This window comes from Pempheris klunzingeri, chromosome 18 (genome assembly GCF_042242105.1).
Source record: "Pempheris klunzingeri isolate RE-2024b chromosome 18, fPemKlu1.hap1, whole genome shotgun sequence".
Lineage (NCBI taxonomy): Eukaryota > Metazoa > Chordata > Actinopteri > Acropomatiformes > Pempheridae > Pempheris > Pempheris klunzingeri.
Window position 1 is genome coordinate 13,001,229 of NC_092029.1, and position 27,920 is coordinate 13,029,148.

Here is a 27,920-nt window from a genome sequence, read left to right on the forward strand (position 1 = left end):
GCTTTCAATTGGGTATACCATTTCCTTGAATAACGCAAACAAAATTTCCCTTTCCAATTGTATAGTGTTAGAAATAGCAACTGATGTCAAACCACATCAAAATCAACACCAGTTCTACTTGATTTAGAAATCCAGACCTGGGAGACATCAATGCCAGCCTATTAGCTACTGAGCTTAAGATGCATCAACAGTCTAGTCTTTTAATTTTAAATGCATTTCACACAGTTGAGGTTTCATTCAAACCTGCACAGAGACTGAAAATGTTTCATAAAAACAGGAACAGCATGAGAATACTTGACCTTTTTCACATTCACCCACTAGAGGGCGGCAGCAAACTACTCTGAGGGACACTTGGCCCTCTTCCTCTCTCTGAAGTGAGCACCTTTTTGCCTTGTGGATCACTCACTCTGGAGAGGTTTCCATATTCTTAACAATAAATAGTCCACAAGGGGGAGAGAGCACACCTCTCAGAGGAGAACCAAACAGTAAAACGGTCTAACACACATGCACAAGATGACAGGAAGTCAAATCCAAATTGAAAACAGGTATCTAGTTTTGCATAGTTCAATATTTACTATGGATGTCACGTTTTTTCTTAGATATACTAAAGTAAACTGCTGCTTGTTCCCAAACTAGACTTGATTTAACTCTAGTTCTGCTCAGTGAAATTTCTCTTATGCAGTATCTGTAGTTAGTGAGGTACTATGTTGTCTGGAGGTACATGTGTATCAGGACGTCAGCGGCGTATGTTAGGTGTTCATGTGTTTCTTGCTGTGACTGCGGTCTCCCTCCATCCAGTACGCCTCCGTTTGCATCTCCATCAGCCTAGAGACGGTCCTCCGGAAGGCAAAGATCTCCTCCTCAGCTGTGAACAGAGTCAGGTGCTCTGCTGCCTTCTAAAGAGAAGAGAAGACCCGACAGTAGGGTTAGCAGCAGATACACTCACAGCCAACTGAAATTGAAGGAGAGTGAAAGGAAAGTTTAGAGACTCAGGATCAGGACCAGATTGACTCCAGTTGGATTTATTCTTAAATTAGAAAGCTTAATGTCAAAATTACAATTTGACATTGTTTATCCAATCCAATCTAATCAAATATAAACCATATGTTGCTGCAGACCTGCATCAAATGTTAGTACAATCCTGTGCAGCCCCTTTAATAAATTTATAATCCACAAACTAATAAATAACCCACTGATCTGTATTCATTCCAATCCATTCCTTTTATTTTGTCTTATTCTGATGTATCAGAGGTGGTTTTACCCCGCTGAGGCCCAAGTCGTCCAGCAGCTGTCGGTCCCTCTCATCTTCCCCTCCAGAGCGGACAAATAGTCGGTCCACAGGAGCTGCCGCCAGCAGCACCACTCTCACCTGGGACAGGGAGGAACCGTCCAGTTTATTCATGGAGGTTTACTTCCTTTATTATTAATGATTGTGATCAATATTAAAACGACATTGGTTGACCATTCATTCATTCATTGCCTCCTGAAAAGGACAGGAAGTGTTTTATTACATCCCTTACGATTTAATCGAGTATTGACTTTCTTTTTTTTAGTTACAGAATCAAATGTCTTCTTTGACACAATGCAGAATTTACTGATGCACTAGTAATTGTTCAGTATTATTACATTTTTCAGTAACAAATTGTATTTTTACTATTTCAGTTTTAGTGGTAATGTTTCCGCCACCAACAGTCACTTCTGTAATCAAGCACAAGTACTTTATTATTTTTTTGGACTTTTTATTGTGTAACAGTAAAGAAATGGCAGGAATTGAGGGTCGATGGTGGTGAGTGACATGCGATAAAAGCCCTTCAGCCTGACGTAAAGTGGGCATGTTGTGGTTAACAGTGGGCAGTTTAAACCCGTGGCCACCAGCTTTTCTAAGCTTATCTTACGCATTTCTTTTTTTGTATTTTTCAGTAACAAGCCCAGTTTGTCAAATAAAAACCTTGTTATCGTAGAAGTTGTCTATGAGGGTGGTGAAGCGTTTGGCCTGGTCCTTCAGGGTCAGTGTCAGGATGGGAACATGGCGTATGAATACGGTGTCAAAGAGCCGTGACATTTCCAGGTAGTCACTGGCACCCAGAGGCTGGAAAACAACAGAGCAGGTTACACCCAGGAACAAAGCTCTAATCTACAGAAACACATCACCGTGCTGAGAGCAAATAGTTTCAGTGCAGCACATGTGCACAGCTGCCACAGACATGTGCACTGTGAATGTTGCCGTCTGTGTTTTTGGCTCAGGCTGATGTCATTTTAGTCCCTGTCCTTGGTTCTTTGCCATTCAGGATGATTGCTCTCAAAATTAATGTGGACGTGCCAACATATGTCAGATAGAAGAGGAGCCTTGAAGCTCAGATGCCTGCAAAAGCTCACCGCTGTCCATCAGGCTTCAGACTTTACACACACACTGCAGATTACTGTACCGCGCTGCTTTATTTGAGGCACAACGGGCTGAACTATTCACAAAATTGTCAATAGACTTGCTTTTTGACATTGAGGAGAAAATGGGACTGAGGTGGAGGGAAGGTGATTCAGTTTGAGAGCAAAGGCTTGGACAATAAGTACACAGAGGAGGGAAGAAACAGAACGCAGAGGCAATAAAGAGGCAAGAGAAGTGCTTTGAATTTGAGCAGTTTTGATTAGTGGTGAGTGGATTTTGTGTGTGAGAGTGTACTGTATGCGAGTCTAAAAGAGATTGGGGGTGTTCCAGTGTTGAGGTTGTCTACGATGCAATCTGTGTAACTGGGACATCTGTGGTTTGAGTACAGCCTGTCACTGTAAAACTGTCAAATAAAGGCAAATGTCCAAAACATAACATTAAAAAGGGAGAAGCGCTATTCTCCATTCCTGTACTGAAACTATATATTTGGACTAAATAGCTTGAGATGGCAGCTATCTTGGTATCTGTCTTTTCTTTTTAATGTTCCTTGTAACTGTAGCTGAAGATGGTGATTATCTACAGCAATAAGTGTCACTATTGGAATATATGTTGTTGTGTAACTCCTAAACTGCTGCTAGCAGAAAAGAAAACTGAGATTTGTTGGATAAAACCACTCACTCTGCCACACAGCTCATCAAAAGTACAGTTGGCAATGGAGCCACAGGTCTTTTCCAGAGTCACGTCTCTGCCCAGCACGGAGAGCAACCGAGGGCCCGTAACTATAGAAACACACACCGAACAGAATCACCGAAATTATACAGTTTAAACCATCACATTAACAGCTGAATCATTATTATAAATCAATGAAGGAATGAAGTCAATCACAGAGCACAGAAGTCAAATGCTTGGCCATTAACTTACAAAGCAGGGAGCAAAAAGTGTCAATAATGACATACATAAACAGCTGTTTAAAAATGTAGCTTTCTAAACAGTACATCTGCAATTGTTAGACAAAAACAAAGTATAGTGTTGGTAGATATACATCAATCCAAAAAAAATCTAATTAAACCTGGTGGCTGAAACAAAACCAGAAACCTTAAAAAAAAAACCTGAATTTAAAATAAAATTTAAACTTTTCTGAACTGTGTGAGGCCTTAGCGTTGGTCCTTGTCTATAAGGAAATTCTTAATTTGCTCCTGACATACTTATGTAATTTAATCCACAAGAAAGTTGTTTTCATTCTGAGGTACAGTCACAGGAGTTACTCTTACTATCGGCCCCAAATGTCCATCTTGTGAAGCTTGAAACTTGCTGCAGAGGAATTTCGATCTAGCAGAACTGTAGGTGTTTTCTAAAAACAGACTGAGGGAGCTGGAGGAAGACACATCAGGCTGCAGATACTTTGACTTCTACATGATCCTGGATATAATGACCTGACTCTGATGTTTGGTGCATTCATGCTGTGATCTGAAATCCTTTATCGTCTCTAACTCTTATATGATGTATTGTCTCAAACGTTATTTCTAACGTGCTGCTGCTCGTCTTGGCCAAGAGACTCCTGTGAAAGAGATTTTTAATCTCACTGAGTTCATTTCCTGGTTATTTCAAATCAAATGTGTGTGACCCAGAATAATACGCAACTGAGCCTGTCAGTGCTTTGTAGAAAAAGCTTTTTTCTGTCAATTTCTGCACAATATAAAACACAAGATTAGTTAGCTTCTTGAATGTTTCAAAACATCAGAAAGCTCACTTTTTGTTACTTTATTGGATTATTATTAAGAAGTATGGTGAGTGTTATCATGGTGCACATAATATGTATAATTTTGACGTCTCTTACTTTTTATAATAAACTTTAGTTTAGGGATTTTTTCGAGCAAGTCAACAAGCAGACAAATCCCCCCACAGGTTGGCATTTTCCTTTAACTTCCTTACCACTCTTTTGTCTTAAAGCCAACTCCTCAAACAGTGCATAGAAGGCGGCCTCGGCACCAGGCTCCCCTGTGCTGAACAAGACACACACAACACACACAGGCAACGAAACAGAAGAAAAAATAGGATATGAAATTAATAATGTTGAAGTGGCCACATCAAACGGTGGCAGCAAGGAGTGCGAGGGAGGGGGAGTACTTAGCTTTTCACTCCATCAGTAACAAACAGGATGTTAGGCTCTAAACACAAGCATTAGCCTGTGAATGCACGTCTAAATGAGACAGTAAAGTGTGTGTGTTTCTGTGTGTGCTTGTGTTTTAACTCCAGCAAAAGAGGTGTGACGCGCTCTATTTTACATACAGTGAAAAGACGAAAGCACTTGAAAGCTCCTATGTAGTGATGAGCAACAGCAGTGTCATTCATACCATGTTTTTCTGCGTGTGTGTGCGTTCTTAACATCGTATATGTAATGAGGAAAATAGAAAACCAGCTTTTAAAGCTCTGCCATTTTCTCATATTCTATTGATTTCTCTTTCAGTCTTTTCATGGATCTCTCGTGGTAATGTGGGTGCTTATAATCCCTGAAGTCTGCTTCTCTCATTTATCCATCTGCTTGCCTTCTCTTTCTGTCCTTGGGAGAAAAAAAAAATCTAACTCGATGATGTGCACAAACATTTCCTGCGTGTGTGACTGCTTGAATGTATGCTGTGGAGGTTAATGTTGACTCTTTATCAGACGTCTGCAAACAGAGGAGAGCATATGGGACCAATGTTAGTGTGTGTGTGTGTGTGTGTGTGTGTGTGTCTTACAGGTAGTAGAGTTTCCCTGCTGAAGCCTTGTCCAGCCTCCTGTAGTCAGTCCCAGAGTCTAGGCAGATGGTGTGGCAGCACTCCTGCACACAAACACAGATACACAATGTACAGAGGGAAAAACAAAAAAAAGAGTCAAAGGGCAGAAATTAAAAAGAAGCCTGTCTAGGTTTAAAATCAATGGTTATGACTTGTGTATAGCAATTGAGTCTCTAGTAGGAAAACTGAACACTTCCCACCTGGCAGCAGAGGTAGGTGAGTGATTGTGCACCGATGTGACGTCAGAGTCTGTTAGGTAGAGCGAGATGAAGCCCATCCTGTGCTGTGTGGAGCTGCTGAAGCAGTCTGCTATAAAATGCCTGGCGCATAATCTGGAACTGTCACAGACTTTCCTCAAAGTGAATAAATTAGAGCCAGCAGGCCCGTCATCGCAGCATTTTGGGGAAATGGAACAAGGTTTGAGGGTGCAATCATCCTAATGCTATTGCTAGCTGGCTAACTAGTGAATCATAGCTCTGTGCAGCTAGAACACTGATCAATAGGGTGGATGACATGATATTATTGGCTGAAAATGGCTGGTTCAAGCCCATGGAAGTACATGCCAGATTATGTTTTACATGTACGAATACAAGAAAGGTGTTTATATTGTTAAATGGGATATGACCTGGGACTTGATCTGAAGAGGTTAAAAGGACTTTTTAAAATTTCATTTCAGCTTTGCTGATTTCCCCACCTTGGTTTTGGTAGTCAGCTATAAACCCATTGGTTCCTACTGAAGAGATAACAGGTTACGACCTTGTATTCTCATTTTAACCCTTTGGAGTCTAGGACCGCCACACGGCGTCAGAGTCACATGTCGCACGTTTGAAAACGTAAAGCTGTGACACAAGCACGCAGGTGCTCAATTCAAAGACTGTTGGAAAGCGGACACTTCAAACTTTTTACAAGTGTTTGAATTTTGTCGATCGGCCTATTAAGACTAAATTTATGAAGAGCCGAAGTCGCGCACTACAGCTCTTCTACGAGTTAGAAGATGCTGAATCTGATTGTGAGGAAGACTCCTTTCAGAGGATGAAGTGGATGCTGCACGTGAAGACGAACGAGAGGAGGTGTCCGCGCAGACCCCCGCTCCTCCAAAGATCCAACTAGTTCCTACTCGGATTTTGTGTTTCTTTTGCACTTTTACATACAGTGTGTCCATATATTATGTCAAAATAAATAAATACTTATAGAATCACATAGGTGAGGTTGTGCTGAAAAGAAAGACACAAAGAAAGGCAAGCTAAGCAGTTTTAATGGGAAACACAAAGGTAAAATGAAAAGTAGTAAAAACCCCAAACTCTGAAGGGTTAAAAAAAGGCTGAATAATTTCATAAAACGAAAGAAATAAATGATCTTTTAATATTTAATGAAGAAACATGTTACCCAGTGCAACGGTGTGGTTCATAGATGTTTTTTAGGACAGCAATGTGACTCAATGACACAGAGGAATAAGCTACATCAGTCTCTGGTTACAGAGACAGTACTTGTTAGTAGGATTCAATGTTTTCATCTTTTCATGATATAAAATTTCTGGAAAAAAAATATAATGGTTACACTTGGTTGTGCATCATTCATAATTGACCTTAGAGCTTTTTATATTATTTTAATCTGCATTTGGATTTCAAATTCAGTTTTAGACGTTTTTCAAATGTGTCATTTTTAAGGTTTTGCTGTTGCTGTTTAATGTCAGCCTTGAAGTTAAGTTCTAAGGTTTCATTCTTATTTTTTTGTTTCTAATTAAACAAAACAAAAAAAGGAAAAGACCTGCTTTATAGATATACAGAGTTTCTCAGCTGATGAGTATGCAATAAATGGTAAATGGTCTGAATTTGTATAGCACCTTTCTAGTCATTTCAACTACTCAAAGCACTTTTACATTACATCCTCATTCACCTATTCACACAGGAGGAGACTATTCTTTCACAGGCAAGTGTTCAGTGTCTTGCCCAAGGACACTTTAACATGCTGACCCATAGGAGCTAGGGATCGAACCACCGGCCTTCTGATTGAGGGACGACCCACTTTACCTCTGAGCCACAGCCGCCTCAATAAGAAAAACACAGACTTTTACCAGACCTATACTTTGCATCCGATTCTTGCATTTTCATGTATTCATTGGAATTCATGTATTTTATTTAAGTTACCACAGAAGTACTGGAAATGTGTACCATACAAACAGAATAAACCTTAGGGAAGCTATTAGACTAGATGCCACTGATGAGATGAAATTTGTGCTGGCAAGTTGAATTCTTGTGTTTCAACATGATCCATTATTGTTTCTTTACCATGAAATGTTATATTAACAGTTTTTCTTGCTTTACTCTTCCCTACTGCTCATCTGTCATGTGAAAGGTGGACGATGAGAGCTTTTCAGCCACAGCTAACTTCTCAGCATAAATAATGGGAATAAAATTGACAAAGAGCTAATAAAGAATGAGAACAAATTCAACAACAGAGTGACAGAGCAGGCAGGAGACCTCTTACTCTCCTCTGACAGCGCTGGGATTTTGTGTCAGTTCCTCTTGGTTTTATTGAAGCTGATCTATTGTTCCTGCAGCTATTCAAGTGTGTTACAGCAGGGGTGAACTTGTGATGCAGAGTTCAAACTTTTCCAGATAGTGTAAAACGTCAACAGGATTCATGTCAGGGAGTACAGCACAAACTATAATCATCATCTCCACCATTCTATCAAAGTGAAGAAAGGAATTGCATATCATCCCATCCAAGCCATCGCCGCCTGACGGAGTATTCGACGACAGCTCCGGTAAATTATGAAATCAGTGAATTTCTGCCACTGGCCTCCTTAAGCTGCAGGATAATTAGTAATCATCACAAAGCAAGGGGATGGAAATACTCTATTCTTCTCCGCTGTCAACTTTTTATCTCCATGTCCGCTCACACAAACGAGGTTCCCACTCTGAGCCAATTGGCTGAATCAGGCTTAATAACAACCTGACAAACCCACCCTCCCCCACGCACAAAAGGGAGGTGTCATTTCATCAACCTTCGATGACCCTACCAACGGGTAAATAGTCCTTCCAAAATGAAAAAAAAAGAAAAAAAACTTGTCACTATCGCCGCCACATCATTAGAATCTCAGTTTGTCTTTTCTCCTGCCATCTCCTACCCCCTCCCTTTATGAGCCGTCTCTACCTACGGTGAAGACGGCTGGTGCGTTTCTTGACGGTGAAGTGAGGTACAAATAAGAGAGGGGAAAGAAGGAGGAACGGAAACACAATCAGTGATGATGATTCCATTGGTTATTTATAATCAGATGAGGCTGAGGCCTTGTGGGTCATTACTTGATTATCCATCTTGAGAGGATTGTCAAGTTCTCACTCCTCCAAGATTTCATCCGCCTACACATTGTGGTCTTGCCCCACCCCCCACCACCACCACCACCGAGCTCCGCTCACAGACTCCTAGTCTGCCTGCTTTGCAACTTACAGTCTCAGCTCCGACTGTCCTTTTAGATTATTCTATATATTGTGCTGTACAGTTGCAGTTGAAAGAGCAATAATCCAATATGGTCGTTTTCAGCAAACATGACAAACATTCTCTGGGTCCAGCTTTTCAAATGTGCGAATTTGCTGTGTTTCCCTGTTTCATTTTGATTATTGAGTAAATAACAAGCAATTAAAAAGGCACCAGCTTGGGTTTTTTTTTCAGATTTTCAGACACTTCATAAGCTAAACAACTGATCAAGTCATCAAGAAATTAAGGAACAGTTTAATCAATAATGAAAATGATCTTTGGTTCAAAATGTGAGATTCTGCTGCTTTTCTATGTCATTTGATTGTAAATTGAATATATTTGGGTTATGAACTGTTGATTGAACAAAACAAGATATCTGAAGATGCCACTTTGGGCTCTGGGAGGCATTTTTCATTATTCTCTGCCACTCTAAAGACTTAACTCAAAATATTTGACAGATAAAATTGATATGGAAAGATAATCATTAGTTGCAGTCCAACTTTTACTATCATCATGATACAATGTGTGATACAATATTAGCTTGTACTATGTGGTATAAATCTAGTCCCACAGCGGACTCACCGAGGAGCAGCAGCACCACAGCAAATTAAGAGTTTCACTGCTTGCACAGATGCATTCACGAACTCACAGGCACAAGAGAGGAGGGGGAGACAGAAGAGAGAGAGAGACAGAGAGAGGGAGATGACAGACATGAGAATCAGAGTCTCTTTAGAAGAAAGTCATCCAAACACATGTAGCTCCAATCATGTCATTGTCCAAGCTGTCCACTGCTCTCTCTGGACAGCCGTTTAGCATAAAAACAGAGTGGCTTTTTTTTTTGGTAGCTGCCTCTGCTCCCCTCTGCGCCCGTTCCCTGTACGGCATATCTTTCTCTATCCTTTACTCCTCAAAAAGTTGCTTTTGAGTTTTTCAAAGAGCGCGGTGCCATTGAGCTGCAACAAAAGCCAAGGATAGCTGACTATTGGGCCCTGATGAGGTCCACTCCCTCATTACCCAGCAGCAGAAAACATTTGATGCTTTTTTTGTTTGGCCCGGAGAATTGACCAGGCCTCAAAGAAATGCGGGGTGGGAAGGCTGAAAAAGAGACGAAGGGGGGAGAGAGGGGGGGGAGAGAGGGAGAGGGGAGGAGGGGAAAGGTTGTCGTTCATTCAACCATGTGTGTCTTACAGCCTTGTGTGGAGGGACAGAAGAAAAGAGGGAGGCAGGGATAGAGGGGTCGAGAGAGAGAGATGGGGGAGAAAAGAGAGAAAGCTTAAAACACTGCCTTTATGCTGGCAAGTTCTGGACGACTCTTCTGACATCAAAGTGTTTTCACTAACTGGGGAGCTGCTGTGTGTGTGCGTGTGTGTGTGTGAGAGAGAGTGAGTGGGGGGTGTATCTGGTGATTTTATTCATTCTTGGGCAGTCGGGGGGGTACATGACAATGTGAACACCCTAATTACACCTAATGATCTATTCCCTTAAAGTGTGACCGCCTTGGGCCAGCGATGGTTTGTTCTGAGAGGTCGTTCTCACAACCTCCCCCTGCCTCGGCTGCTCCTCTTGGGGAAACATCTTTTGAGTTGGAGGCCCCACCTTTCGTGATCCAGGACCCCACTGGACCCCCCACCCTCAACCCCTCTCAAGCCCTGTTGAAGCCCAAAACCGAACCGCTCCAAAACTCTACCTGCACTTGGCCGACAGAGGATCCACATGCTGGCAGGAACACAGACATTAAAAATGGTCTCCACAGCTGGGCATAACCTGCCAGTACTGAAAGCTCTGCACTGGCTTCAAAACTGTAAAAGAACTGATTTAGAAATACTGCTACTATTTCATAAATCACCAGAGTGGTTCAGAACCAAAACAGGCCAGTTGCACAGAAGTACTTGGAATGACCGCAATCTGCTAAAATGATGTGCCTGCATCATGGCAACAGTGCAAATGGAAAGTCAATTAGGATCCTTTGCCGTGGTGAACGCTGTAATTTCCTGGTTCAAAAACGTCACACAATGGGGCAGTGGTAGTCATGTGATGTTGTATAAAGAGCAACAAACTTAGATTACGTATGGAGCTTTTGTAAGGTCAGGTACTTGTGTGTTATCTACATGACCTAATCAATGTGTGTATTATAACCGACACCATGTCAGACATAACATTACATGCTTTTCACACATTACGTGCCAAATCACATGATGTGGTGTTAAGAGGTCGTTGTCATTTCACATATTTCTGTGAGATAAGGCTGGACCTAAATTCCTCTTTAATCTTTTGGTATAATATCACGATACTGTCAAAACTCTCAGTGGACAGTTTAAAAAGGAAAAGGATCAAAATAAATAGAGCAGAACGTGCAAGGTCATCTTTTTTATTCGTTGTGATAACCTGGCACCTACCGTTACCCACAATACAACTTGACTGCAGACAGTTAGGTGGGAGATTTGCGCTGCAAAGGTTATGGCTAAAGTAGCCTGGAGATGCTAGCCTCAAGCTGAGATGAGCAGCGGGCTACAGAGGCCTGGTAAGCTAACTCAAACTCCACATCCCCAGTTTTTTTTCCTCCATCTTCAAACTTGTAGTTTTTCCTCAACAAATGACATCACTTGACACAATCCATCATTCTTCGTGTAGCTTGTATAAAACCACAAAAGGCTTTATACAGTTTTTTTTTTCATATATGTAGTAGTGGTCCCCAAAGCCTGCATAATGGCTTCCCCTTTAAGATCAGCCAGCACTGGTCTAAATGCAAATACTGAGAAGCTACTACTAGTTATTATACTTCGCACACAACAAACATGTTGTTATTCATCATTAAAAACTGCTTTGAATTTCAATATGCATGTAATTAAGTAATCAATCAAGAATAGTAAACAGTAATGCCCAATAACTGGCAAAACAAAAGAAATTCAAATGCCTACCTGTTGTTCTATGGGTTTAGTAACACATAAAACAGGATGGTATATCATCTTTTGTTAGTATTACAGCAAAAAACAGCCTAAAAAGAGCCACAAGATCTAAACTAAATATGTGATCATTTCTTTTTTTTTTTGCTGTTATGTTCTTACATTTTATTTGTTTTGGTTTTACTGGTCATCTTATTCAGTTATTATACAGTTTCTCTGTATAAAGTCATCTTGCCACATGTGAACACTTACAGCATCAGCAGCATATAACTGAGATATAAAAACTGCTTCTGCGCTCAGGTAAACAAGTTAGTAACCCTCCACATCTTCATAAAAAGACCGCCTGAGAATCCATTTCAGAATTCAATTCAGAACATCTAAAAACCAGCTGTCTTTTCAGCTTCATGATGTTACGAATGTGAAAACAGGGCAGAACATCAAGAGGCGAGCGGGTTGATCAGGAGTGCAACAGAGAGCATAACAAGCGCTTTAAATGTTAGTGATGTTAGAAATGAGAGCGACATTTCTGAATTAAGCTTTGCTTTCAGATTGCAGGTGGCCTGCTTTACAAATTAATACATACAGTACAGTATAATGCACCTGTGCGCATGCATGCATGCTTGATCAAACACATCTGACACATGCGCACACTTATAATAAAACTCTGGAAAACATCAGTTAGGCAGCAGGAAATAACAAGCCAAGGTGACAGGATCAATTAAAAATGGGGCAATAAATATGGAGCCAGAATTCATTCCTCGTGTTCAAAGGGGGCAAAATCGATTTGTCCTTAGTAAATGTTCAGTTTTGGAGAAGCGAGACACTGATATGAAAGAAGTGAGGTGCGCCCTCGAGGCGTACAATGAGTGGCACTGCCCTGCCATTCAATGCTCTGGAAGACAATGACAGTCATCAAACATCAACATTTATTTGATTTGAACTGGCAGGCTGCCGGCTCTTCACAGGCAGTCCTTCCCACCAAGGTCTCCACTGGAGGACCACATCCCTCTCATTCCTCACCCCCCCCCCCCCCCCCCCCCCCCCCCCTTTTCTATCATCACATTTTTATTTTTATTTTTATATATTTATTTTTCTCTCATCACTAACTGTACAGCACGTAGCAAATTATTCACAATGACACAAAAAAAGGAGATGGGGAGTGGATCAAAAGAAGGGGTTAAAAACAGCAGGAGACCCAGAAATACTCAAAGTTGCCTCAGGGTTGTTGTCATGTTTTCTCCCCTTGGCAGCATTGTACACAACTGCAATCGAACAAGCGGAAGGAAAATAAAGTCACTATTCTGCTACCAAAATACAAAGACCTGACCTTGGGTGAGTAAAGCCAGCGAGCAGAACAGGATAGTAATAGAATAAAGAGCGGGGATAGAGGGGTAGAGAGAGGATGGGCTATGAAAAGTGGAGTGGAGAGGGAGGACAGTTTTTGAGAGTGAAAGAGTATCTTAGTTACAATACTGGCAGTGTCCATTAAAAAAAACCCTTAAACCCTGTATTTTACAGAACTCTGAGCTTTGCCATGGCTGCAAAGAAAAAGCCTAAACAACTGAATAGATTCCCTGATGGAGTCTACACAGATGCTGAAAAGGACCAGAATTTACAAATGACAGAGTGAAAAAACTAGTAAACAAAATAAAAATTTAAAGGCAGTCAGAGACTTTTAGGTTCAGTGACGTATGCTTTCTATGTCTGGCATGTAAGTCTACTTAAAACGTTATACTTGCACAATTGATTTCTCATTTCTAAGATTAGGACACTGGATGATTTGGGGGGGTGGGATGCTGAGGAAAAAGGGGTCCCAACTAATCAGAAGTCAATGGTTAAATAAAGACGTCAATCCAGGCGGACAGAGGTGGATTAACCTCTACCACTCCAGCTCAGGTGATAGGGAGGAAAGGTCAGAGGCTATTTTTTTACTTTTTAACACCCTCATTCATTCATCCTCATTCGCTATTGTTGTGCTTTAACAAGTGGTAATGTTCAATTTGGCTATCAGAAATAATTAATAATTATCAAAGATAATTAATAATTATTAAAATAAATGAACTTTGATTAAAGTCCACCTCGATTGGGGCACCACCTCGAAAAACGAGGAAAAGACAGCCGTTTTAATTGATTTAGTCTCATAAAAATACTAAACTATCAATTTGGAATTATGTTTTATAATTAATTTAATAATTACTACCAAAATTACCACATTGATAGCTAGCTGAAGGATTTTTGGAGTTCTTGACAGTGTAGAGGTTGGCAGTGTCCACAATTGTACAACATTAACGGAGACAGCAAGTATTAAAACATTTATTAAAACAGAGCAAAATTCAGGGACATCATTTGTTATGCATTAAGGACTTGTACTTCGGTTATAAGTACGGCTGAAGCAGAGTAGGTGTTAAAGACATCTGCTGTTGCAGAAACAAAATCAATCAAACAATCTAACTAAATCTCTATGACTAAACTAAAATAATATGAGTGTAAGAGTGTGTGTGTGTGTGTGTGTGTGTGTGATAAGGCTGAGGAATGTGAGATGGGTCCCACAAAGGTGGGGGAGAGAGACCAAATGGTGATGGCCAGACCCCCTGGGGTGTGGGTCAGAGGCAGACAAAGGAAAGCTAAGTGCTGTTAGCTTAGCTTTGTCCCTCAGTGGCCTGTTGCCAGACTGTGTGTGTGAGAGAGATAAAGGTGCAGGTTAAGACAGGATGGTTAGTTTGTAGGCTAACATCAACTAAACTTAATGGATGCACAGTAATCTGCAACACATCACAATAATCAAACTCACTGAACATTAAAACAAGTCAATACATTAACAAGGGTAAACCATGTATGCAGTAATGCTATGCTAATTATGCCCAGTTAGAGGTTGTTACCAGTCCTTAAAAGGGGAGACGAAGTGTCCTTGAGGGTGCTGCTTTCTCAGCTTGTTGCTGGAGGAAAGGTGTGGTTCGTGTCCGTGCTGTGTGGTTGCAGGCTGGAGGAATCCGGTCGCTCCTTTGTTCCTGTTAGTTAGCAGCTCTGTGCTAACTTGCTGGTGTGCTCCTGTTGTCGGTTCGGGTTATCAGCTGGCAGACTCTGGGTCGTGCCTGCTGGCGCTGATCTGCTTACTTCAGGCAGGACCTTGTGTCGCTACCATGAAGGAGGTGGCTGCTCTGGACAGACCACACTGAGGCAGAGCTTAGCTGAGTTGAGCTGGTCTCTCCTCTTCAGGAAAGATCAGGAGAGCTGGTCTCTCCTCTGCAGGAGGAGAGGGAGCAGGAAAGACCTGGTCTCTCCACTTCAGGAGAGACGATGAGAAAAAGAGAGAGTTCAGTGGGGGTGAACTGGTTTTGTGGGCCTGTGGTCGTAAAATCATGTGTCCCCTCCGGCCAATGGTGACAGTGGAGCTGGGCGCGGGGGTGATTTCACACCTATCTGTGAAACTGGGGGGCATTGGGGAAAGGAGCCCAATAGTTTTACAGACAAAGAAACATGCGGTTTCACTATGTGTCATTCACTGTATAGTGAAGCCCAACATCCCCCCTGCCATCAGGATGTCACCTGATGTGGGATGCTGATGGGATAATTGTGCATGTTTCGGCCATTGTTCATTTTTGTCAGTCCAGGTGAAACAAGTTGGTAACTACTGGGCAGTTTGTTATCCAACTGGGCATATGCTGAATCTATCTTGGCTAAGCTAGAACAGACATACATTACAAAACAGTTCTTCATACACAACAATGACATACTGCACCCTAATAACCTGTGTTTCTCAGTTGTTAGTGAGGGTTAGTGGGAACAGGAAATGTCAGTGTGTTATGTAGCAGAGATAGAGGCACCTAAAATGACAAAGTCATAACAGTGTGTCCTACGTGTGTTTTGTAAGATTTTACTGACAAAATATGAAGTTGGTCAAAGTGTACTTGGAAGTTGAGCAGTGGTGTTGAATCCAATCAGAATTTAGGCTTTCAGTAATGTTTGTTTTATTACTGAGTGCTCAAATGAGTTTGCTGCTGTTGCTAACAAATTCAAATTTGCCTAAATAACTGTAGTGAAGGTGAGATGCAAGATTGGGTGTCTGTCATCCGGTCAGTGCTGCCATGACCAAAAAGAGTGCGCTCTAGAGCTCTTATTCTTTCTTGGCCCAGGGCTGTAACGCTCCTGGTAGCCAGAGGGAGAGAGACATTCAGAGTCACTGTCAGTGTCTGGAAGATTATTACCATGTTCTGAGCTGCAGTCAGAGATGCTGTAGTCATCATCTGACCCGTACGCTACCTGGTCACTGTTCCTTGCCTGGATTTCTGCGTATGGCAGTCTCCTGCTCCTGTGCTTGGAGTGTCTATCCCTGGGCAGTGGACGGACCTGGCGGTTACGCTCAGTGTCCCTATGTGGTCTTTTGTCACCCCCCTTTCGTCTGTTGTGAGGGTGAACTTTTGGGGCAGCTGACCTATGTGACACCTTGGTGTGTGAGCTGGGTGGCTCACTTGTCCCCCCCCTTGCTTTGGAAGAGACAATAGTTTCCCAGACTACCTGTGTCATCTTCCGTATCTCCTGCAATGAGGGGTCACCTTCCTGTGTCCTGAGTACAACGTGAGTGCGCACACATGGGTGGAGGTTCCTCAAGAATAAGGCCTTGAAGGTGGAGCTTTCTTCTAAGCCTGGTGCATTCTTTCCCTGGAAATATGCGTGTCTCAAACGTTTGTAGTACTCTTTCGGATGCTCACGACGGGCATGCTTAATTTGTAGGGCTGCAACTATTGCTGTGGTGTCGTCAGTAGCACAGGAAAATTCTTCTGTAAGTGCTTGACGTAGCAATTTATACTCATTTCTGACACTGGGAGGTCGTGACTGTATAAACTTGTGGACCGCTTTAGAGCTGGTTTTCCACACAAGTCTAACTTTCTCCCTTTCAGTTGCATGGGGTAAGTCAATTAAGTTGTAGTCTAGCTCCCTGAAATAGTCCTCAACTTGGTGATCACAGTTATCTGGATCAAACCTGTCAATGCTTCTAGCTAGAAGCTCAAGCTCTTCAAGGCGGGGACTCTGTGAAGGCGAGACTAAGCTAGTGTCATTGATATGTAAATCATGCCCTACACTTCTCTGTGGTGGAAAAACAGGGGCTGAACAGCGGCCACTCTGACGGTGATGCAGAGAGGGGGCTGAGCAGTCCTGGACTGTTCTAGTCCCATCTTTGGAGGGACAAGCATGGAGAAATGTGTCGTGCAGTGACATGAATGAGGGACTTGGGACGGAATATCTTCTAGAAGATATGCTAGACAACTCCTCTCTGTCTGCTTCAGAGGAATGGGAAGTCAGATGGCTTTGAGCTCGGTCTCTCAGCGGAGGCTGAGGGGCTGACTTCATTCCCAAGAACTTGTGTTCAGGTGGGAATAGTTCATGTCCTCTGTTTGGGGAAAAACTGAACCTGTCACTGTTAGAAGAGTGTGAATCGGAGTAACCGGACTCACACTGGCTGATCGACTCTGGTCGGGCCAAATGTTCTGACTTAAGTCTATACATTTCTTCTTTCTGTGAACAGAGATCTAACTCTGCTGTGTGCAGGTCGTTCAAGTAGTGTAGGGCTTTCTTATTAGCCGTCTGAACCTCATGGAAGAGGCTAGCATTTTGCGCTCTAAGTACTTCTACCTCCTTCTCTACGGCTGCTCTGCTCTGAAGGGCGAGGCTGGTTTGCCTGTGAAAAGTCAAGAGTAAGCATTTTAACAAGGAGCCCTTGGATGCAGTCTGTGCATCACACCTGTCGTTGAGTAGGGAGTCTATCTCTTCTGTACACTCACTGAAATTCAATTTGTTAATGAATTCGGGGTAGCCAGGCTTTAGGCTCTGTGCTACGGAAGAAATAAACTGCTCTACACAGGGGTTCTCCATTGTTGTCTGAAAAGGGGTGAGGTAAAACAAGTTAAAATGCGATGATTTTAAAAGTGGTTGGCTGTGGTGTTGCGGTGGCAGACACCTTGAAGTGTAGCTTGGGGAATACTACTAGCCTAACACTGTGGTGGCCTACACTAGAAGGTAGCTATACACTATCTAGTGGAACTGGTGGGGATAGCAAACTACGGCCAATTAAGGTAAATGTAGATTTACACAAAATAAGTTTACTCACCAAAATTTTGACTCTCTAACTGAAATGCACGGCAGTAACAGTCAGGAATGTCTCTTTAAGTTATTCAAGCTGGAACACGTGGCAGTTGCAGCTAGGTACTAACTTCACAGGGCTGATAGCACCCTGTGGCTCTCTCTCAGGCTCTATTTCTTAATCAGGCTGAAATGCACGGCAGTAACAGCCAGGTTCAAGCTCTAAGTGCACAGGGCCGGTGGCACGCTGTGTCTTAACAAACAGGAAGCACTTTAGTTAACAGCGAATGGACAGATTGCATTGAATGTGTGACATTCAGATGCAGAACCAAAAATCTTCCTACAGGGTAGGTTTACCTGAAAGGTTAGCAGCAGTAGCAAGCTCTAAATGTAACACTATGGGGCTTTCAATGTTTGCTTTCAAACATAGGCACCAGTATTAGCATTAGCTTTAGCCTTAATTCACAGTACACTAACTCTTCAAATTGCTTTTAGCTTAATTTAGTTAGATTGATTTTCACCACAATGCACTTGAAAGTACAGCTGGAAGTACTTCTGTGACTGACTAGTGGTTAAAAAAAAAATGATAATTTTGCTCGTTTTAAAGTTTTATCAAAAATTTTGGTTTTGACCAAAATTATGCTGAAAATTAATATTGTACAAATATGAACAATTGCCAACAGTACTCTGCCTCACACGGGACGCACCATTTGTTGGAGGCACCGCTGGGATTAAAACATTTATTAAAACAGAGCAAAATTCAGGGACATCATTTGTTATGCATTAAGGACTTGTACTTCGGTTATAAGTACGGCTGAAGCAGAGTAGGTGTTAAAGACATCTGCTGTTGCAGAAACAAAATCAATCAAACAATCTAACTAAATCTCTATGACTAAACTAAAATAATATGAGTGTAAGAGTGTGTGTGTGTGTGTGTGTGTGTGTGATAAGGCTGAGGAATGTGAGATGGGTCCCACAAAGGTGGGGGAGAGAGACCAAATGGTGATGGCCAGACCCCCTGGGGTGTGGGTCAGAGGCAGACAAAGGAAAGCTAAGTGCTGTTAGCTTAGCTTTGTCCCTCAGTGGCCTGTTGCCAGACTGTGTGTGTGAGAGAGATAAAGGTGCAGGTTAAGACAGGATGGTTAGTTTGTAGGCTAACATCAACTAAACTTAATGGATGCACAGTAATCTGCAACACATCACAATAATCAAACTCACTGAACATTAAAACAAGTCAATACATTAACAAGGGTAAACCATGTATGCAGTAATGCTATGCTAATTATGCCCAGTTAGAGGTTGTTACCAGTCCTTAAAAGGGGAGACGAAGTGTCCTTGAGGGTGCTGCTTTCTCAGCTTGTTGCTGGAGGAAAGGTGTGGTTCGTGTCCGTGCTGTGTGGTTGCAGGCTGGAGGAATCCGGTCGCTCCTTTGTTCCTGTTAGTTAGCAGCTCTGTGCTAACTTGCTGGTGTGCTCCTGTTGTCGGTTCGGGTTATCAGCTGGCAGACTCTGGGTCGTGCCTGCTGGCGCTGATCTGCTTACTTCAGGCAGGACCTTGTGTCGCTACCATGAAGGAGGTGGCTGCTCTGGACAGACCACACTGAGGCAGAGCTTAGCTGAGTTGAGCTGGTCTCTCCTCTTCAGGAAAGATCAGGAGAGCTGGTCTCTCCTCTGCAGGAGGAGAGGGAGCAGGAAAGACCTGGTCTCTCCACTTCAGGAGAGACGATGAGAAAAAGAGAGAGTTCAGTGGGGGTGAACTGGTTTTGTGGGCCTGTGGTCGTAAAATCATGTGTCCCCTCCGGCCAATGGTGACAGTGGAGCTGGGCGCGGGGGTGATTTCACACCTATCTGTGAAACTGGGGGGCATTGGGGAAAGGAGCCCAATAGTTTTACAGACAAAGAAACATGCGGTTTCACTATGTGTCATTCACTGTATAGTGAAGCCCAACACTATAGAAACACACTCAGTCACACACATACAAGACTGAGCTGCATCAGGGAGGAGGACTTGCACCGCTGGTCTCTGCAAGCATTAATTAAATCTATTAAGGGTCAGCTAGTTAGCAGCGTGACCCCGCTAAAACACGCTTTAACTTTACAGAACAGGCCACTATAGAGAGCGCCTTGCACCCCCAAAAAACCCCCGACCCCGAAAACCAGATGGCCTCACAAAGGGGAACATGGGACCCTGAAAGAGAGGAGGTAGTGCGGGGCAGAGAGGGACAACAGGCATTCAGGACCCTGATGAGGGTGGATTAGAGAGGGCAAGGGTGCTGCTGGGAGAGTGGGTGGGGAGCAGGGTGACTCCAAGGCCTCCCCGGTAGTAACGCGTTTACATTTGTGTGTGCAAAGTAATCAGGTAAGACCTGAGGTGTATTAGCATATATCCCATATATTCAAATGTTTTGTGAATTCTGCCATTAAGGTAACCCCTCCTCATACTGCTGATGACGCCAAAACAGAAAACATTGAGGAATCACTCTCTCAAGTTGTGAGGCCAAGGAAATGTTATTGACCAAATGATACCAGGTCAGAATTTATGCTCCATTATGAGCAGCTGATACATGAAAGTCACACCTATTTCACCTATAGGTTATTGTACTTCATGTCCACCTAATCATGACTTGTGTGTGTGTCTATATTTTGAGATGTGAGGTGTCCTGTGTGTAAAATTAAACCTGTTTCTGTTGGTTGTTGTTTGCCTCTACTGAGAGTCTGTCATTTCTTTCTTATGAATACAAAAGAATAAGGAGTTGTGACCTAATCCAGTGCAGCTGGATATTGCTTGGCCGTTCTATTTCGACTAAATACCAATAAAAGATGCAAGAATGCTGCCCTGCTCTGTTGCAAAATGCATGACAACAAATTATTATGCAATTATTTATGATCACGATCACTCCAAACACATCAATGATCATCTGAGATGCAGGCAGGATAATGGCGCTACCTGCTTAAATTGCAAAGTAGATTTTTCGCTGGCAATGCTAACCACTGCACCTCTCCACCCCCCACCCCCCCTCCCTTCACCTCCCCCCTTACTTTAGAAATGCAAGCAGACTGGGCCAGTCACTCAGCTCGTCCGCCCATTTCTCATTCACATTACCTGTACTCACTCAAGCTCTGTCCATCTCTCCCTACCTTTCTCCCGCTCTCTCTGAGAGTCTTTCACCGTGCCCTGGTATGATCAAAGACAGCTTTGTGACACTGTGCGAGGCATCCCGGCAGCAGAAAACATCAAACCGCTAAAGAGCAACTTGCAAAAAAACAGACACAGAGGGACAGGGGCACACATGCACGTGTATGCATGCGTGCTCATGTGTGTGTGATAAACAAATGAATAAATTAACAAGACAAGAGAGAGGGATGACTTTGTCTCTACCTTCAGCACGTCGATGAAAGGTAGGAAGGTGTCCCTCTGAAGTCCGTTTTTGTACAGATCTGAAAGAGGAGGGAAGGGCCTGTATTAGAGCTGCTGTTTAGCCTCCTAATAATGTCATTCCCCCGCCGCAGATTGGCAGATAAAGTGGCTATTGATGAACTGAAGGATGGGTGGGGAGGCGCGACAAAAGGACTGGGACCAGGAGAGAAAAATGGATTTCTCTACCGGCAGCGGCAGCAACATAAAATTCATTACATTCCCAAACAATGGTGGCGAGAGAAAGGACTGTCGCCTTTTCAGCACGGACAATGTCCACGGCAGCTCGCTGAATAGAGGTTTCAATTAGCTCGGCTGGAACAAATTACATCTGAAGTAGCATCCCTGATAGACAGATAAAACAGATAGGGATGCACACACAAACACGGACAAAGACACACATGCACAGACACACATTGAGGCTTAAGCTCCGTCCAGCTGTGAACGCAAACAAGTGGTCGTTGTTGATGTTTGGGCTTAAGCTTACTACAGTAGGACCTGAACCGCAAGTAACATTTGCTTGATGACTACATTGTAACGGACTGTACTGTGTATGGGACACAACTATTGCCAAGGTTAAAAGAATAGTTCAATATTTTGGATGCACCCTTACTCGCCTTCTTTCCAATAATGTTTTCAGGAGATCGACTCCCCTCCAATGTCTGTACAGTAAATATGAAGCTGGACAACCGGAGTTCGCTTATTAGCACACTAACATTGCATTTTGTGTGTTTAATCCATAAAAAAGCTGAAGTGTAAACACGTTTTTACAGTCAACTGTATCCTGGACTATTTCTTGGCCCGGACGCAGTGAATTGGTTTTAACACACGAGATGCAACAATACTCTTAATAATAAGTTCCCTTTAGAGGCATTTGTGGATGGATTTGTTACCTTTGGAAGAGCCAGGCTATCAGTTTTCCCATTTCCAGTCTTTGTGCTAAGCTATGCTAACTGACTGCTAATGGTAGCTTCATATTTACTGTTCAGACATGAGTGGTATTGATCTCCTCACCTAACCCTCAGCAAGAAAGCAAATAAGCACATTTCCCAATCGATTAAAAACTATTTCTATAAGACAGTGATGGGTGTCATATATGCTCTGAAAAATGTGCTGGAACCAGCTACTTTTCATTTTATGAGGCATTTTTCCCATAATATTAACCAACTATAATAACTATTGATTTTTACAGGTAGATGTAACCGAGGCCACTAGCAAGGAAACGTGTTAGTGGAACATAATTGAGGCAATCAAAATAAGCTCACGCAGACTTATGTCCATTAATGTAAACTGCATGTCAGATCCAATGTACTGAGAGCGTTCCACTCCAAAAAAAAAATAAAAAAAACACCATTTATCCCCCTAACCCTCCCAAATCTCATTGAACTCCATCAGTGGATAAAAAACAACAAAACACTACTTTAGCCGTTCAGGCATAAACCTATCTCTAAACTCCCCCTCAAAACACATCTAGGGCTGTTTGATACCTGCATCTCCACATCAATAAAGATGGAAAATGTATGCCTTTCATGTCCAGTTGTCTCTTATGGCTTTCAGTGCTCCATTAACCATGTAATTAATACCAAGTAGGCGCTCTATCAAGTTTATATGGTTTGGCGCTTTGTTCTTAACAGCTAGTAAATATCAGAGACATGCGTCTTTGTCTTTGAGAGCCATCTTGCTGCCATCCACTTTGTACCCACTTAAGACTTTGAGACATCAACATCCCCCGAGAAAGAAGGACGTCATCATGCATTTATCTCCACCTTGATCACCGTCTTGCTCGTTTTTCCTCCAATCTTGCACCACTTGCAGTAAATGCAACATCAAAGCCTGTTTAAAGCACTTTTGGAGAAAAGTATTAAGTGAATAATGTAGATGTATGTAAAGTAAATGGGACAATTGTTGGTTCAAGGAGAGGAGAAGCAAACATGGATGTTACAGCAGTATTACAGATCATTCAACCTGCAGGCAGATTGAGTTGTGTTGACTGAATAGCTGAATGAAGCTTCAGGTCTAAGGCATCACAAGTGCATGACAACATTTTACAGTTAGCCTTTTGCCTCCTGAGTCCTTGAGAGCTGAGCTTTCTGTAAAGGCTAGACTTCCCTGAATAACTTGCATGCTCGCAATAAGTGGTGATGGCTGACAATTCTTGACAGTTAGTAGTTAGTAGTAGTAGTAGTTTAGAGTCATTTCGACTCACAGCGAGGTGCAGACTGTGTTGAGCCTCAGTAAACAAAATCCGAACATGTTGCAAAACTCTTCTCAAACACATCCAAAATTACTATGATTTATAAGTCACATTATCAAGGGATGTATTGTAAATCATGACAATGGCGACAACTTCAGATATCACCCTGATGAAGGCTAGATATTCAAAAATATTGAGAGGTATGGTATTTGAGAGAAGAGTTAAGTGATTCATTTAATTTTGATGAATACTTTATAGTTAATAGGATTTTTTAACAAGTCATTGATTTTTTGCTTCTGCACGTCCAAAACTGGAAAAACTGACCCAGTAAAGTTCTCTTGTGCAAGGCACTTTTTTTTTTTGCACATTCAGTATAACTGAATATGGCCTAAATGTCAGAGCATGCACTCTGAGCAAAAGGGGAAGTTTCCAGCTGTTTCAATATCTTTTGTTTTTTTTCTATTTTCACTTCCTTATCAAGAATTTGTCAGCACTACAAATGGGTAGCGCATCCCAGTAGGAACTGCAGCTCTTTGCAATAAAAGAGTTACTTGTGATGTTAAGTTACGAGATACAGCATTACTGGGGATGGTATGGTTCAAAACTACCCTATTTGTTTGCAAGATTCACAGTAAGAAAATCTTGTAGCATTCAGATACATGATATGATTTAAAATCATGTACCATTATGTAAAAGTATTGTGTGGTCCTACAATATTAGTAGAATTAAGTATTTGTTGTTATACTGTATACGTTATAATACTTTGGTTATTTTTGCTGGTATTACTGTTAGATGCTATAGATTTTGCTAAGCTGTACGTCAGTTTTAACAGTAAACCTTTAATACATTGTTATTGGTTTCTGATGATTTGTTTGCCTTAGGCTTCATGCTTTACATTGACTGGCTATAGTGCAGGTTTCTAGTACAGGGCTACCTACCATCCTACCTATTAACTGAACTGTGTGTTTAATGACAACAACATAATTAATGAGCAATAACTAAAACACACACACATAAACAAGTGCAACATGTATGTGCTCAGACACTGTTCGTCGTACCATCAGGGGCTCTGTTGGAGGTGGCCACCACCACCACTCCGGTCTTGAACAGCGTTTCAAACAGCTGCTTCAGGATCATGGCATCAGCAATGTCGGTCACCTGACAGAATGGAGCCACAGAGGGAGAGAGACACACATTCATGTACTGTATAATTTACCTTTTCTTGCCACACCAGATGTGTGTGTGTGTGCCTGAGGTCAAACCATGCCATCAACACTCCATGTTGATTAGTGTCATTCAGGTGTTCTCATTCAGTCCTTTGTGTCTGGTCATGGCCATTCACACTCCATCCACGCGCACACACGCACACACACACACACACACACACCTAAACCACTTGAACTGACTGCAAATGGTCACGAAGCGGGCGGCTTTCTGCTGAGGACAAGTTACTCAGGCAAGGCAGCGGTCCCGAGCTAATCAAATGTGCAGACGTGAGAATGACTGAACGCGAGCGAGGAAACAAGAGGAAGAAAAGAATGATAAAAATGGAGCAATGAGAATCCAAACTGGGGTCACAACGGCAGACAAAGCTTCTTTCCAAGATGGCCATATAAAGGTGTGTCTGTGTTGTATGAACTAGAAACAAGGCTATGAGGTTATAATACAGAAAATTCAATTCATCTGTTCGCTTAGTTTTTCATCTACATCATTTCCATTTGTCTACAATAAACAAAGGTCGATGACAACACTGAAGCAAGGACATTTATGAGTTGCTAGCTGCTAACTGAAGAGCTCTGACCTTTCTATTACTAATCCAGCGCTCTCACTTTTGTTCTTATTCTCTCATCTCTCCCTCTTTCACCTCTGTTGTTCTTTTGAAGGGAGAAATCACGTTCCCCCGTGATGCACCGTAGACAAAGCAGCACGTATAGAACTCACCTCATTAAACATGAAAAATTGTAAAAAGAAAACTAATGATTTATGGTTTCTGTAGTTGCTCAACGTCACCAGTCTCACTTACATTAAGCAGAATTATTGCAGTAAAGAGACAGACATCATTTCCTCAGTGCACAATCCACATCTTAAACACAGGATGGCACATTTTGGAATGAAACCTTTTTAAGATCTAGGATGTCTTGAATAAAAGAAAGCCTGTCCCGCCCTCTCCTCTGACTCCCTCTTACCTACTTTCCTGTATATAACAGCCACTTCTGACGGCCATACCCACAGCATATGCCTCCTTTCATACTCTGGAGAGTCTTCTGCTTTTGCATATTAGCCTCACTGCCCTTGCCAATACTTGATTAACATTTGTGTTAAAGCCTTGATTTCGCTAAGGAGAGGTGGCTAGGGGCATCAAATTAGTGTGTGTGTGTGTGTGATTGTGTGCGCCAGTAATGAGAATCAACAGAAAGCCAAGGCTCTGTGTCTCTCTGAAGGGGCCCCCATTTCCTCCAACCACAGGATTTTATTTTCATTTCAAAAGAATCATTTAAAAATGACCTTTTATACAACCTGGATTTGTTTATTCATGTGCCCTCAACATGGGCATAGTATGAGGGGCAATATTGATTGCTGAATGAGTAGGGGGAGAGGGGAAGAGGGGGAGAGAATGGGTACCCACAGAACGAGAAAGGTGGAGGGGACTGATGCAGCACTTGTGGAGCACAAAAATAATGGTGCAATCTCTGTCAGCCAATGCCGATATTTAAATGAGCATCCAATTACTCAAGCGGCTGTCAGTTTACAGCGAGGCGCACGGGTGCCAAATTAAAGCTCTTTTGATGTTACACCTCTTTATGTACACAACCTATGAGCGATTTCACTGGGGCTGCACAGTGACTGAGGCCCTGAGACAATGGCGCTCAAGCGTTTTCTTCTCACTCTTCTTCTGCCTTTCTTGCTCTCTCCCCATCTTTCCATCTCAGACCTCTCAATGGCGAGTATTCATTAGGGGAGCCGGGTGGGGGCCGTCAAAGGAGGGAGGGGGGCTACAAATTACTGATAATGGCACGGCGCTAATGAAGAGAATGGAGAAATGTCATTAGCATTTAAGAGGATAAGATCCATCTGACCCGCCGCCGCCAGTCGCTTTCTAGCTCCACTCACTTAAGGAAGCAGGAGAGTGCGACTGATACCCAGAGCCTCATTTACATGGCTGAGTGGAAGAGGATGCTGATTGGTATAGACCCCCCCCCTCCACACACACACACACACACACACACCCTCGCCCCCAACTCTCCCAACCTCGCAACCTCTTGTTTATGCATCACAAACAACGCGCACATGTCTGCTTGTTTCCCCTCCATTCACCGGTAGCAACAGTCGACAAGCGAAAACAGCAAAGCTGGCGACGGCAAACAAAACAAATCAATGAGAATGCACAAACAGCGCCGCAGTTTATAATGTGAAAGACGAGCGGATGAAAGGAGCAGCTCTTGATCCTCGCAGATGCATAGAGAGTGATTAGAGAGAGTAAGCGCACCTTGCGTGACCTTTGACCTGCTGGCATTAACTGTAATAATATCAGTAAGGGCTGCTCACAGATGTGCTTGGCTGACTAATGATAAAGACAGGAGCACATGTCTTTCTCTGCTGCAGTGAATGACTAACTACCTCACAGAGAATACAGAGAGCTTCAGTAGTGGCTCTTTCCTCTGACACCAAAGGGTGAAATAATGAGAAGTGCTGCAACACTAATGGCTGTAGAAAAACTATGGCTGTAGTGATTTAGAAGCAAACTAAACAAATAAGCAACAACAGAGCAGATCCGCTGTCTGCTACAGCAGTTGTATGAAATGTTATACTTGGCCACTGTGATGTGAGATTGGATTACACAATTTTATTACTAGTGCAGTTGTAAATTATTACGTAGTAAAAGGAGAAAGAATGTTTCAATGTTACTGGATGTCATTTTAACAGTTGTGCTATATGTAAAAAGGCCACTAGGTGTCCCCAGTCCTGTTTTTGTGGGGAGAAGATCAGAGGCATCCAGTTGTCGAAACAGGAAAGACAGCAGCTGTGCTTGAACACTTCACATTTCATTAAGCAAGAATGAAGGATAAACCATAAAGATGATGATACTAAACACAAAGCAAACAAAAACAGTCAACAAATCTGTTTCCGTTCTCTTAAGATTTGAAGATTTCTGATCCTGTTTATGCCAATGTCTCATGCCTTTCTACTGACTCTGACTTTAACATGTTCTGGGATATAGCAACAGCATTTCCCTGTGATACTGAATACACCACAAGCTACACATATAAAGAAATGTATGCAGCAGGAGTCAGAATAAAGTACTAATAATTATTTCAGCGTGTCAAAACTGAAACACAACTACCATTGGTCAAACTTCTGCTTCACTAGATCGACTAAGTCAGATGAATAAAAAACGCATTTTATCTGAAACTTCTGGAGCACTATTTGACATATTACATTTTAAACATAAGCACTGCACAGTATCATGGATGTTTAAACTTGTTTATACCCTTGAAATTATCTTCAAAAACACACACACACACACACACACACACACACACACACACACACACACACACACACACACACACACACACACACACACACACACACACACACACACACACACACACACACACACACACACACACACACACACACACACACACACACACACACACACACACACACACACACAAAATGCCCCAAAAGAC

The 27,920-nt window shown here is 42.4% G+C and overlaps 1 protein-coding gene across 1 annotated transcript in view; it reads right to left on the bottom strand.

The window, feature by feature from the left end:
- afg1lb (AFG1 like ATPase b) overlaps positions 1–27,920 on the bottom strand; it is a 32,772-nt gene continuing 4,852 nt past the window's right edge. The window contains exons 6-13 of the mRNA XM_070849448.1: positions 24,285–24,384; positions 20,997–21,055; positions 5,122–5,204; positions 4,316–4,386; positions 3,062–3,162; positions 1,949–2,089; positions 1,262–1,369; positions 1–896 (exon numbers count right to left, since the gene is read on the bottom strand). Of these exons, the coding sequence (XP_070705549.1) occupies positions 750–896; positions 1,262–1,369; positions 1,949–2,089; positions 3,062–3,162; positions 4,316–4,386; positions 5,122–5,204; positions 20,997–21,055; positions 24,285–24,384 (810 nt within the window). The 3' untranslated portion in view covers positions 1–749. The remainder of the gene's footprint in view (positions 897–1,261; positions 1,370–1,948; positions 2,090–3,061; positions 3,163–4,315; positions 4,387–5,121; positions 5,205–20,996; positions 21,056–24,284; positions 24,385–27,920) is intronic.